We start from the raw sequence: 14,626 nt of genomic DNA on the forward strand, positions 1-14,626 counted from the left end.
TGAAGGGTGTATTAGGTGACATTGCCAACCACTTTGAGGGCCAAGTGAGAAATGTGGTGCATTTTTAAATTCTCTCCCTTGAGAAGAACTGCCAAGAAAGGGCAACGAGACTTCAAAGAGGAAACTACATCAGTGGTCTTTCAGCTTCCTAAGCCAAAGTTAATTGCAGTGGGGGAAACTGGGAAGTGGGACAAAAGAGAGGAAATTTTTGAGAAAACTACCATTTGGTCTCTCTTGCTGTAAAAGTCTAATATTTATAGTTTATAAAAGCTATTAAAATAGGAGGAAAGATTTTTAGAATTTATTTCATTGCTATAATAGGTATTAAATATTTTTTGGTGTTGTCATATATGTGTATTTCATATATGTTAGGGCTTGATCTTGTGCCTCTGGAAGTCATTGGCAATGCTCCCATTGACTTCAGTGCAGAGGGTCAGACACTGAAGTTTATAAAAATGGTCCAGCCAATCAGTATGGATATTCACAATTGACTGGTATGAAACGTGTAGTGATATTTATATTTAGTATCTCATATACAGTTTTCTGTTTTTTACTAATTTTGTATTAGTGTTTTTTAAATAATCCAGATTCTGCAGTGGGAGCGTTTTTGTTGATGATTCCATTGGTTATTTTGTGAATGATCATGTTTGAGTGATTCCACGTAATTTGATGTTTTTTCTTTGGATTACATTAGCCAAACTGAGCGGAGAATTTCCTCCTATAGCCAGTTTTATATTTACCTTATTATTTACACTCTCACACCAACTCCCCCCCTCACTCCCCCATGTGTTTAGACCATAATATGTGCAGTGCTATTTGGTAGAAACAGATTCAGTCTAAAATGAAATGAATTGGCAAAAATATGCCTCTTCACACAGGTAAAATATTGCATCTTTTTATTAGACCTAAAAATTGGCCCTTTGAAAATGGGGTTTAACAGCACGTTAGCACTGAAACATGCTTTTAGATTTTCTATAGCTATCAGCCAACTGTTAAAAATACTTTTATACAAGTAAAAGGTTTGAATTGCTTAAGTAGAAAGATTCAGCCTTTCATACTTCATTTTTCTTTTTGCAGCCTTTCCTTAGCGGGGGCTACTCTCATTTATCTTCTCTTACTTGGGTAGGATCTTCATAGTTCAGAAGGCTGTCTTCATACAGATTGGATGGCAGTGAGCTCATTTATTTATTTGTTCTCTCTCTTCCCCCCCACCCCCCCACGCTGCCACAGAGGAAGGCCATGTAATCAGCTCCCTTCCATGCAGTCGAATGTGCTGTTGCTGAAGAGCCTGTGTCTTTCTTTGCTGACCTGGCCACATTATGTTGGTTCTGCAGAAATGTCAAGTCTCTCCATTGTATGAATTATGCCCTTGGGTAGGGTTGATGTAAGGAGACGGCTGAGCCTGGGGCTGCCTGCTGCTGAGGATATTTGCTGAATTCACCTACAACAGAAACAGATTCATGGCAAGGGCTTGTCCTGCTACTGTCACATGCAGTTACATTCATTGACTTGCAGGGGCTGAAGGACTGAACAGGAGGTTAGAGCATTGAAAACACACCAAAGCCACTGAATATGTGACAGGAATCGTTGAGGTTACATCTGTGAAGCTACATGTGGAAATGGACAAATAAAAAGCCAAACAAGCTGGTGATTTATAAAGCACTCCTTTCCACTTCTGCTATTGGATTTGAGATCATATATGTAACTCACTGTTGACTCCTGGGGTGTTAGTCTAGTGAAAGAAGAGGCTAGAGAAGGATTAATATTCTTGTTTTGATATGAAAGTATATTCTTAGCCCCCCCATCTCCCCTCTTCACCAGTCTTCGCTAACGGCACTTCTTGTTGTTTTAGGTCTGTTCATGTTGTAGCCTTTGGAAATGAGAGAGATGGATTTCCTGAAGACAATCAGCAATCAAGTCTGATCTGGACCTATCTTGGGAGAAGTGCTCTCATTTCAGCGACTGAAAGCAGTTTGCTGCTGAACTCTGCAAACCATGTTGGAAATCCTGTGTTTACTGAATATCAAGCTTGTGTGTTTGGAAATGTCAGACTGGTGGTACATGACTGTCCCCTTTGGGTAAGCGACTAGTCTGAAACTATGTTCTGCAATCAACATTGTAGCCACTCCTAATTCAGTCCAAATACAGTGGGGGTATTTTTTTTTTCAAATGATTTTGATGGTCTTAGCTCTTTAGTGGTATTTTAACCAGTCAAAATATTAATTTAAAAAGATTGGAAGTTTACTTCTAATGTTAAAATACAACCACCAAAACAAATACTGACAGTCTCTTGGAGGAACAGGAGTAAAAGACCCTCATGAGCAGGGTCCTAATCTATTGCACCTATATGGAGGTAGTATTTTTCAACTCTGTTCAGTGAAAACTGCATGAAAATAATCCAAAAGAAAACAAAAATGTTTTGTGAAGCTTGAAAATCACTCTTGATCAGAATGTTTTGATACAACAGTTCTTTGAAAATTATTGATTTAAATTTTATGATTGGTCCGTTCTAAGGTACAGTATATGGACTCATTTTCATTTCTAGTGGTTCCTGTTTAATATACTGAATGAGCAAGTGTAGAAAATAAGCTCCTAAATCAAAAGCATTAAAAAAATTGATAGTTTTATAAATTTAGCTTTTGTTAGCAGTTTTTTTTCCCCATTATGTGCAATAATGGACTGATTTCTCTGTTTTTGTGAGATTGTGAGAGAATCCGCACCCTCCTCTATTTTTGTGATTATTTCAGAGCACTATTTATTTTTTTTAATTGTTTAAATGTTTGTTCCATCTGGTGACTTCATTAGTTTCAATTTAAAAATATTATATGGGGCCTGATACTGCGTTCCTTGCACACCCAAAACTTCTGTTGGAGTCTACAGGAGTTTTGAGTGTAAGAAATGCATGATGAAGCATTGGTAGCTTAAGACCTGGGTTAGTCAGCATTCTGTTCTCTAGTGGTAGCCTGTGTTTTTGATCAATCATTTTGCTTTAATCAAAAAATTCAGATGAAAGAGGATCCAAGTCTGAAAGTCTCTCACCCTTATATGACAGGTTTCAGAGTAACAGCCGTGTTAGTCTGTATTCGCAAAAAGAAAAGGAGGACTTGTGGCACCTTAGAGACTAACCAATTTATTAGAGCATAAGCTTTCGTGAGCTACAGCTCACTTCCTCTGATGCATCTGAGGAAGTGAGCTGTAGCTCACGAAAGCTTATGCTCTAATAAATTGGTTAGTCTCTAAGGTGCCACAAGTCCTCCTTTTCTTTTCACCCTTATATGTGTAGTCCTATTGACTTCAGTGAGACCAGACCTGTGAGTAAGTGCTGCTCAACATAAATAAATGTTGCAGAATTGAACCTTTAATTAAGAGGCTATAGGAGAGTAGTAGGATAAATTGGGAGGCGGGTTGGTGGGTAGATGGAGAATGGTATAAGAAGAACATCCTATTGCCTGGCTTGCGGAGAGTGGTCACACATTCAGGAATTTGTTTTAGTTTTACAATCATATGAATTTTTTGGATGTCTTAATACAACCAAAACTTGAATTCAGAAGACCTTAGGATCGCAGTGACTGAACAGCAGTGGCAGCTTATATTGTTGTCAACCACTTCATGCTTCTGGGAATGCTACCAGTGTAACTTCTACTCTAGTCTTTCCCAGCTGGGGCAGGTGAGAGGTTTCTTAGGGCATGTCTTCACTAGCAACGTTAAAGCAGCAGCGCTTTAATGCGGCCGTGTAGTCACGGCACCATAGCTGGGAGAGAGCTCTTCCAGCGCTCTAAAAAAACCCACTTCCACGAGGGGAGTAGCTACCAGCGCTGGGAGCACAGTCTATACTGCCACTTTACAGTGCTGAAACTTGCAGCGCTCAGAGGTGTGTTTTTTTTTTTTCACACCCTGAGTGAGAAAGTTGCAGTGCTGTAAAGTGCTAGTATAGACAAGCCCTTTGTGAACTGTGGAGAACAGTAGGATGAGCATTTTTTGCTTACGCTTGAGGCTGTCTCTGGTTATTTGTGGTTTTTTCAAGGGTGGATCCCTTAGGGACTTCTGTCTTCTGCAGGCTGAAGGTTCTAGGTATATTTGGTGACACTGCCACTTCAATGCCACATGTCTATGGTGGTTGAGAGTTTGCAGTTACTCCTGCTGGCGGTTGGAGATTTGGCAGATTTAGTGAGTGAACAGTTCTAAAGAATCTGCTCACATGCCTTTATGACTAAGACTAGACATAAAAGGGCCATTGTCAGGCATAAGACAGATGGTTGACATTTGTGATTTGTTCAGCTGGTCTTGTCTGCCACATGTCTTTTCTCAGTGGCCTGGAGAGATTGTAAATGGTTGTGCTAACTATTGGCTGATGTTTAATGTTTGGTTGTCACTAATAAGACTGCAGCCATCTGTAGTTTCTTTTTGGAAAATGCACCTGATCTTATCTATATTAGTGAATATCTACTTTAATGTTACAGCAAAAAAGAAAAGGAGGACTTGTGGCACCTTAGAGACTAACACATTTATTTGAGCATAAGCTTTCATGAGCTACAGCTCACTCCATCGGGTTGCATCCAATGAAGTGAGCTGTAGCTCATGAAAGCTTATGCTCAAATAAATGTGTTAGTCTCTAAGGTGCCACAAGTCCTCCTTTTCTTTTTACGGGTACAGACTAACACAGCTGCTACTCTGAAACCTTTAATGTTACAGCTGTGTCTGTATTAGCTCTGTTTGTGGCATCTGAATATGCAGTCCAGCATAATTTAGAGAAAAGGGGTTGGCTGTGTGTTTTGTGACTGATCTCAGGTGTGAGACACCTTGTCTCCATATTGAGCTGCATTTATCCTAAATGATCCACAGCTGTGCGGGTAAATTGTTGAACAAAAATAAATATGGGATTCTGGTGCCAACTTATAGGAAGTTTTCCTTGCACAAGATTATTGCAGAACTCTGCATGATTGCCGGTCTCTAGTTGGGATGGCCAAGAACTGGAATGTCAACAGTGTTGCTACCTAAGGTGGGCGAGAGGTGCATGTGAGGAACTATATAGGAGTTTATACAAATATCTGCCAATGCTATATTTAGGTCAAGTCAGTGCTAATAGTTTCACTTACTTGAACATAGCAGTTAATTCACAAACTAATTTAACAATTTTAAAACCAAATATATATTTGAGGTTATCAAAATACATTCCAGTTAGAATTAAAGCAGTCACAACTGTATGTTGTAGTGATTTTTCTCTTTCATCTGTTCCTACTTCTTAACTTCTGTTTTCTCTTGTTGCCTTTTCTCTCCTTCCTTCCCTTTTATTACTCTTCTCTCCATTTTCAATTCTGTCATTCCCACAACCTCCCTTCACAGATCATACTGCTTCTTTTTCCTTTCCATTCCTTCTGAGCCCTCTGTTCTGCCTTTTTCTATCTTTCTTCCCTCCCTCCACCTCAGGGATGAGCAACTAGTGCAGAGGTGGGCAAACTATGGCCCACAGGCCGGGACCGTCCTGCCCCGCCCTTGAGCTGCCTGCCCCCTCCCCGGCTGTCCCCCTGCCCCGCAGCTTCAGCACACTGCACCCCCAGCGCTCTGGCCCACTGCTCTTACTGGGTAGCACTGGTGGCGTGGCTGGCTCCGGCCGGGCAGCTGCAAGCTCCTGCAGCTCTGAGCAGCATGGTAAGGGGGCAGGGAGCGGGGAGGTTGGATAAGGGGCAGGGGATCCCGGGGGCGGTTGAATGGGGCAGAGGTTCATGCAGGGGCAGTCAGCGGACGGGAAATGGGGGTTGGATAGGGGTGGGAGTCCCAGGGGGCCTTTTGGGGGCGGGGGTGTGGATAGGGGTCGGGGCAGTCAGGGGACAGGGAGCAGGGGGGTGGGATCCTGGGGGTAGTTAGGGGTTGGGGTCCCGGGAGGAGGTGGTCAGAGGGCAAGGAGCAGGGAGGGTTGATGGGTGGGAGGTTCTGAGGGGGGCAGTCAGGATGTGGCGGGCCAGGCTGTTTGGGGAGGCACAGCCTTCCCTACCTGGCCCTCCATACAGTTTTGCAATGCTGATGTGGCCCTCAGGCCAAAATGTTTGCCCACCCCTGAACTAGTGGCTTGGGGAACATTCCTGGCCTGCCAGATCATTTTATTTGTCCTGCCCATAGGTGGGGTCACAGCCTGAGAATTTTTTTTTTTTTTCAATTGAGCTGGGTTGCTGAGGGGCATGTCTTTTAGTAAAGTTGCTGCTGCCTCAGACCACTTTGCTTCCCCATCAGCACAGGCACTGATTCAGACCACACCACCCAGCTCCAGTTACTGCCTCCTCAGTGGCTGGCTGAGTGGGAGGTAAGAAACACAGGTTCTGGCCAGGCCCCTCTCCCCCCCACAAAGCAGTGGGTGGATGAGGGTAGGGTTCACCTCTATCAACAGAGAGGAAGTAACTAGAGCTAGGTGGCATGGGATGGAGCCATAGTCTGCGACTCTGGGAATTGGAGTGAAGCCCAGGATTGGGAGCAGGAGCCCATGCTCTGGGTTGCAATGCCTGTGTCAGGGTTCACTCTGAACTCTGGGGTACAGATGTGAGGACCCGCATGAAAGATTCCCTAAGCTTATTTCTACCAGCTTAGGTTAAAAACTGCCCCAAGGCACAACTCCTTCCTTGTCCTTGGATGGTACTGCTGCCACCAGCAAGTGAGCTAGACAAAGATTCAGGAAAAGGACCACTTGGGGTTCCTGTTCCCCAAAATATCCCCCAAGCCCCTTCACACCCTTTCCTGGGGAGGCTTGAGAATCTTATACCAACCAAATAGGTAAACAGGGTGAGCACAGACCAGACCCTTAGGTTTTTAGGACATTAAAAACCCATAAGGTTCTTAAAAGCAGAACTTTAAAGAATAAAAGTAAAAGAAGCACCTCTATAAAATCAGGATGGAAGGTAATTTTACAGGGTAATAAGATTTAAAACAAAGAGGATTCCCCTCTAGGCAAAACTTCAAAGTTACAAAAAACAGGAATAAACCTCTCTCTTAGCATAGGGAAAATAATGTATTTCCTTACATTACAAAAATTGTAAGTAAAGCAGATTCTTATTTCTGGTAGGGTTTTAGGAGAGGTGTGTGGGTTTTTTTTTTTTTTCTGCCTTGGTCCTCTCTGTCCCAGAGAGAACAACAAAAGGCACAAAAACAAAACAGATTTGAAAGGATCTTCTTCCCTTATTGGTCCTTTTGGTCAGGTGCCAACCAGGTTATTTGAGCTTCTTAACCCCTTACAGGTAAAGGAGGGATTTTATGGTACCCTTACCTGTATGTTTATGACAGCCTGTCATTGGTCCAACCATGTATCGGTCACTCATGGTGGAGCAGGGCTCTGCCCCACACCCCTTGGCTCTGGTTACTGCTTTCCCAGTGGCTACCCTCTTGTAACGGACCTGACCATGTGTATATCTGGCTTTGATTTGCCATGCTGCTCATGGGCCCTTCTGAACAGGTTTTGAATCAGCCAGGGTAACGTGCAGCCAGCTTTCACACCTGGGGCCAAAGAAGGGATCCCATGTGAAGCTGTGGCCAAAGACAATGTGTCTCAATGCTGACAGCCATCCTCTGATCATATTTGATGGTCGTCTGAGGGCTCTGAACTTTGCTGATGAGACTGCCACACATTTGGCTTGGCAAGCTCTTCGTCTGATAAGAACATAATTGGCTGCCAGCTCCCACAATATGATTGTGCCCAGCCCCATTGTCTGCTTTGCTGAGGGGCGGGGAGCATTTCTGCCAGTGAGGAGACAATAACCAGAGCTGGGTGGCACAGTGGCAAATCTCCTTCCCTTTTGACATGAAAGAGAATGGCGTGAAAGAAAATGGCCAGGCAGTGGAGAAAAAACATTAAGAATGTTTTACTTTGTTGTTTTCATTTATTAATCCCCTGCTCTTCAGCACATTGAAAAAAGGTTAGTGAAAGATTTATGTGTAAACTGTTGGGTTTTGGGTTTTTTTTTTTTTTTTTTTTTTAATTTGAAGGTTGTGCTCTGAAGGGTTTTTATATTTTAAGAACGCTTTGGTTTTACACTGTCAATACACAATCAATTGTATGTTTACACGTATACTATACCAAACATTTCGGATTTATAAGATATGTAGATTCTTTTAATTTAAAAAAAAAAAAAAGTGTGGCCTGCCAAAGAGTTAAAGTTGCCTATCCTTGCCTTATTTTCTGCTCCTTGCTTTCCTTGCTCCTTTGCTTTGTGGCTTATTTCATCCCTGGCTTTGTTTGGTTCCACCTTCCTGTGGTTCTCTGGTTTCCTCTCCTGCCTGATACTGTTTAGAGTGTTGGGAGATCTTCTTTGCTGCTCTCATATTCCTGGGACCACTTTTGAAGTTCTCCAGCTTAGTGATCCTTAGGCTAACTGTGAGATTAAACTGGTTGGTACATAAGATAGGAAATAAGATATGAGAACTATTCCCCTGTTCTCAGTAGATTAGTATCCAGGATGACAATCTCTGAAGAGAGGGCATGGATAGATAAAATGTCATATAGACAACTGCCCGCTTATTCACCTAGAGATGACCCTTATAGGTCACCAATGAGGAACATTGGTGCAGAAGCTCATTATGCTGCTGCCTACCCTGTTTGGTTTTTTGGGGGGTGGGAGGGGGAAGGGAAGGGAGTGGAGATAAAACAGACTTCCCTCTTCAGACTGGCAATCTAGAATCCTTTAACTTACTACTAAAAATGGAAATAAAAGAATAGATTGCCAATCAAAAGCAACACTGCAAAACAGGTATTGGCAGTATAGGACACTGCAGACAGGAGAACAGGAATCTTGAACAGCCATCTGAACAGGAATTCTGATTAGCTCCTCTGTCTTAAGAGGAAAGTGTTGCAAACGGTGTTCGAGACTACTATGGCCCAACTGCTCTCCGCTTCTCTGGTCTCAGTGCTTGTCTACATGGGGACACTCAGGAAGGTTAAAGCAAAGGGATACTTAGGGTTTGTCTACAGTTACGGCACTGTAGTGGCGCAGCTGCACTGTTGCAGCTGTGCTGCTATAGAGCTTAGTGAAGACACTACCTCTGCCGATGAGAGCGCGTCTCCCATCAACTTAGGTAATTCACCTCCCCAACAGGTGGTAGCTATGTCGACAGGAGAAGCTCTCCTGTTGACATTGTGCTGTCTACACTAGGGGTTAGGTCAATATAACTACATTGCTTAGGGGCGTGGAAAATCTACACCTCTGAGTGATGTTGTATTGACTTAAGCTTGTAGAATAGACCAGGACTCAGGAAAAGTAAGGTGAATTAACTAAAACAATGAAGTTAATATGTACAAGTTAAAGCACATCTAACCCTTCAAGGTAGACGTTCTCATTCAGAAGTAAAATGGCCTTAGTTCTCTATAGCATGGTAAATAAAGGCCACTTTACCTCTGAAATGAGAGCATCCACGCAGGATTTAATGTTTTAATTTATGCATGTTTACTTTGCAGCTTTAGTTAATTCTCCTTAATTTTCCTGAATGTCCCTGTGTAGATAGGCCTTCAGAGAAGAGGTTTTCTTTAGCTGTAATTAATTAGAATCATGAAACAACTCTAGTGTGTATACCTTGTTATGATAAGTGTCAGTGATAAATCAGTAACCATAGTTACTTCTTGTAACCAGAACTAGAGATCGTATGTACAGTTATTATATAGTCTATAAACTGCAAACTCTTAATAGGTAGCTTGTTGGTCAATACACCAGAATCTTTTGTGCAGGCTTTTTAATAGAAATATACAGTGTAAATTTTTAAAATTTGCCTTGAAAGTTCTATAAGTACGCAGCAAAGTGTTTGTGTATCCACCCAAAAAGATCCTACAGTACTTTAACAATATCATAGAAATTACTGCATACTTTTACAATTGAAGCTGATGGCACTGCTTTATTTCCTTAGTAATACAATTTTGAAGTTAAATGATTGAAAGAGCAACGTATATTTCTGCATGCAGTGCTTATTAAAAATACTGTGAGTTTGAACTGCTGTTCTTTCTTAGGATTTGAGGCATTCATAAGCTTACTATTAGTGCAAAAATTGTTTCCCAGACAAGAAAATTATACAGAGAAATTACAAAACACAAACCCACTCTTCTATTTGTTGCATCTCGTCAGTTCAAAAACGTAATTTATCTATTTTTTTGTGTGCAAGAATATTTGTATAGACACTCTCTTGCCTATAATAATAATAATAAAAGACTCTTGATGCATTTTTTTTTTCCCCTCTGTAGGACATTTTTGACAGTGACTGGTACACCTCTCAAAATCTTATTGGAGGAGCTGATATCATTGTGATTAAATACTCTGTAAATGACAAATCTTCATTTCAAGAAGTAAAGGACAGTTATGTTCCAATGATAAAAAGAGCATTAAATCATTGTTCAATTCCAGTCATAATTTCCGCTGTTGGCGCAAGAAAAAGCGGTATGTATTAAATCTCCTATTACAAACAGCTGAAATATTACCTTGAAGTTAGATGTTGGGTAAATCACAATGAAATCTGATTACATCTTCAGTCCAGTCATGGTAAAAAGTTTTTGTTTTCTTCAGAGTTTGTCCCATTGACAAAAAGATGTGATGTGTTGATGTGTTAAGGTGTTGTAGATTGACACTGATTAATTTTAATATCAATATTATGCGTTTTTAAATTGTTCTTGAATAAAGACAATGAAAATTAATGATATGCTTTGATCTCTCTCAAATAACACTCCTGTATGGCTCATAATCTTCAGGAATTAAACCAGGAGCTCTGGATCTGCTTTTGGAGCTAAAAGTCTGTTAGCTTGGAGGGACTAAGAACTACAGTGTGTTACGGTGCGTGACACTGGGACAGGAGGGCTAACCCCTCTGACTACAAAGTGGGGAGAGATCAAGACTGTACTCAAGATCTTGTGGAGCCTCTAGACATCAGTTTTGATTTAAACACATAACTGTAGTGTGCTCTATATTCCAGAGCAGTGGTTCTCAACCTATTTACCATTGTGGACTGCATATGCAGCTCTCTGTGTTATGTGGGCCGCATCCACATTCATATATATAAAAATACCTGTACATCTTCTTTCTTTTCTTTTTTTTTTTTTTTTAAAGTTTTTAGTATGTGTTATGGCAGCCATATAATGCAGAGACAGGATGCCCTGTCCAGGGCAGAATGCCTTCCCCTCCCCAGCGATGGCCCCCCTCCAGCATTCAGTCCCCCACTGCCCCAGATAAACCCAGCCCTTCACCTAGGGATTGCCCTCCAGACCCTCCCCCATCCAGGGACTGTGCCCCAATATCTAGCCCCCATCCAGGGACTGCCACCAGTCCCCCAACCTAGAGTCTCTCCCCCGTGCACTGGCCACACACCTCTCCCTGCACCCCCTCAAGTCGTCCCGCCCCCCCCGTCTCCCACTTCCCCCACCCACTGGTCTCCTGCCTCTTCAGGTGGGTCAGCTGTGCAGCCCATGCTGTCTGTCTGCTGCCGTGGTCCTAGTACCGGGGAGCCTGCTCCAGCCAGGGTCACTGGACCTGCGAGTGTGTGGGATAAGGTGGGTGCCAAGCACCCTGGTCTCTTGCTAATGCCTCTGGGCCCAATCCTGCAAGGGGAGCTGATGCCTCAGGGCCAGATGGTGTGCTGCCCCATTTTTGCACCCTCCTGCCCTGCCCTAGTTATGGCCCTGAGGATGTCACATGGGCCGCAGCTGTGTGCTGGTTGGGCCGCAGGTTGAGAATCACTGTTTCAGAGTTCCCATGTACCAATATAAAAAAAATAAAAACTAGTATAGTGTTTAAAAAGGGAAAAAAGGCACATCGGGTACCAGAATAATTTTAGTAAAATAGTTTTAACATAATACAGAATATTTCACTGTGATTAAAAATTGCAGTCATGGTGTGTAAACTTCTCAAAATTCTCAAACTAAGCAGAATTAAATGTGGCCTGTAATGGACTGGGAGACCTCCAGTGATCACACGTTACTGCATTTGTTATGTGTGGTACTGTGTTGGTTCTGCCTACACTAAGAAAATTTCTTTTCTTTTGGCTTTTTAAAATTTGTTTGATGATGATAGTTTGATGTTTTTCATTCTTTATTCTATACTTCTTCCAAGCATTGTGGTATTGCTGATTTTTTTTTTTTTTTTTTTTTTTTACACTTTAAAAGTCAGACCAGGACTTATTAAAGAAATCTGCATCTGTTTTACTTAGGGCAGCATTTTAAATTTGACATGGTATTAATTAAAAAAAGGGATATATGAACTGGGTATTCTCGGAGGCAGATCGTATAAGCAGATTTCTGTCCAATGTCGATACTGTTTAAACAATCAAACCAAAAGAACTTTATTTTATAATATAACTTCTGTGGAGATATTACCCAAGTAGGCCTTGGCAAAATTGAATGTATCTCTCTTCAGTGAACCAAAAAGAGCTGCTATTCTGTATTTAAAACCTTATGAACAGTTTTGTAGTTCATTGACCTGGTAAAACATGAGAGCTTGAGTAATGTAGGTGGATGATAAATCTTCCAGTTGTTCCAGAGTAACAGTCGTTTTAGTCTGTATTCGCAAAAAGAAAAGGAGTACTTGTGGCACCTTAGAGACTAACCAATTTATTTGAGCATAAGCTTTCGTGAGCTACAGCTCACTTCATTGGATGCATCTGATGAAGTGAGCTGTAGCTCACGAAAGCTTATGCTCAAATAAATTGGTTAGTCTCTAAGGTGCCACAAGTACTCCTTTTCTTCTTCCAGTTGTTGTTGTCCGATATAATGAAGTGAGGGTTAATTTAACTAACTATATGTTTGGCTAAGCCAATTCTTTTACTTTTTACTTTTTCCTATAAATTTGTTTAATAACATATGCATCACTTCAAATGACCCTGAACCTTTGTATCTTTTTTTTTCTTCTTCTTGATAGTGAAAATAAGCTTTGGAAATAATTTTATTGGGAGAGTAGGCAATATTTTGCTAAGTTTAGGCTTGGATCCTGTATTGTGATCTGTTTGAGCAGACTGCTGTGCCACACAGAGCCTCTCTGATGTTAATAGGCCCTACTTATAGAGCCCTACTAACTTCAGAGGGGCTCTGTGTAGGCACAGCTATCTGCTCAAACAGATCACAATACAGAACTGGGACTCAAATAGGTATGGAGCAAAAAAAATGGTTGGCATAATTTGCTTCTTGCTGAGGTGGTTGGACAGTGTTTGGGTTGTGAGATGTATACATTATGAAAGAACATGTTTATAGATGGACAGAAGTTTTTTCTATTGTCTGTTAAAGCGAAGCCACCGTGACTAATGCAAAAATAATTGTTCCTTCCTCAATTAACCAGTGGTTCCAGGGAAATAAAGTACAAGGTTCTGAACCAGGAGGGCAAACTTTTTTTGTCCTGAGGGTCACATCAGGTTTTGGAAATTGTATGGAGGGAGTGGTTAGGGGAGGCTGTGCCTCCCTAAACAGCCAGGCATGGCCCGGCCTCTGCCTCATTTCCCCCCCCCCCCCCGACTCCCTGTCCCCAGCCACCCCATCCAACCCCCCCTCCTTCCTGACTGGCCCCTGGGACCCCTGCCCCCATTCAACCCCCCACTCCCTGCCCTCTGACCACCCCCAAACTCCCCTCTCTATTCAGCCCCCGCTCCCTGTCCCCTTACTGTGCTGCCTGGAGCACCGGTGGCTGGCGGCGCTAAGCCGCACTGCCTGGCTGGAGCCTGCCGTGCCACCGCACAGCAAAGAGCACCGGGTCAGGCTGGGCTCTGCAGTTGCGCTGCCCCAGGAGATCCTAGCCCCGCTGCCCCAGGGTGGCAGGTTTGTAGAAATCTTGATGGTGCCCAAACTCTGCCTCTACCTGCCTAAGGCTCTGGGAGGGAGTTTGGGTGGGGCAGAGGAGGTCTGGGGTGCAGGCTCTGAGAAGGAGTTTGGGTGCAGAAGGGGTGAGAGGTTGGGCTCTGGGAGGGAGTTTGTGTGGGGGAGGGGGTCTGGGGTGCAGGCTCTGAGATGGAGTTGGGGTGCTGGGTTCAGGCTCTGGGCTGGGGCAGGGGGTGGTGGTGCTGGAGGGGGTGAGCAGTGCAGGCTCTGGGATGGAGTTTGGATGTAGGCTCTGGGCTGGGGCAAGGGGTGGGGGTGCGGGAGGGGGTGAGGGCTCTGGGAGGGAGTTTGGGGGAAGGAGAGGGTGTGTGGGAAGGGGGTGGAGGTGCAGGTTCTAGGATGGAGTTTGGGTGCAGGCTCTGGGCTGGGGCAGGGGGTGAGGGGTGCAGGCTCTGGGAGGGAGGGGATGCAGGGGTAAGGGCTGTGTGGGGTGTGGCAGGGGTTTGGGATGAGGGGTTTGGGGTGTGGGAGGGGGCTCAGGGCTAGGGCAAAGGGGTGGGGTGAGAGCTGTGGGGTGGGGCTGGGGATGAGGGGTTCATGATGCAGGAGGGGGCTTGGGGCAGAGGGTTAGGGCGTGGGGGGATGAGGGCTGGGGATGAGGGGTTTGGGGTGTGGGAGGGGCTCAGGGCTAGGGCAGAGGCTAGGGGTAAGTGGGGGTGAGGGCTCTGGCTGGGGGTGCAGGATCTGGGGTGGGGTGGGGCTGAGGCCTTTGGGGTGCAGGCAGGCTGCCCCGGGGCTGGGGCCAGAGAGGAGGACTCCCCCCAGTCCTCTCCCCACCGGCAGCAATGAGCTCTGGGGGGAAGGGCTCCTCTT

General features: G+C 43.8%; 1 protein-coding gene across 7 annotated transcripts in view; it reads left to right on the top strand.

The window, feature by feature from the left end:
- The window catches only part of RHOBTB3 (Rho related BTB domain containing 3), a 73,858-nt gene that overhangs the window by 5,599 nt on the left and 53,633 nt on the right, over window positions 1-14,626 (top strand). For all 7 annotated transcript variants that reach the window (XR_012158973.1, XR_012158971.1, XR_012158972.1 and 4 more), the window contains exons 3-4: window positions 1,853-2,078; window positions 10,208-10,400. Coding sequence is in view for 4 of the 7 variants with exons in the window: in XM_073344539.1 (XP_073200640.1) it covers window positions 1,853-2,078; window positions 10,208-10,400 (419 nt within the window). In the remaining 3 variants the exon portion in view is untranslated. The remainder of the gene's footprint in view (window positions 1-1,852; window positions 2,079-10,207; window positions 10,401-14,626) is intronic.

Source organism: Lepidochelys kempii, chromosome 5 (genome assembly GCF_965140285.1).
Source record: "Lepidochelys kempii isolate rLepKem1 chromosome 5, rLepKem1.hap1, whole genome shotgun sequence".
NCBI lineage: Eukaryota > Metazoa > Chordata > Testudines > Cheloniidae > Lepidochelys > Lepidochelys kempii.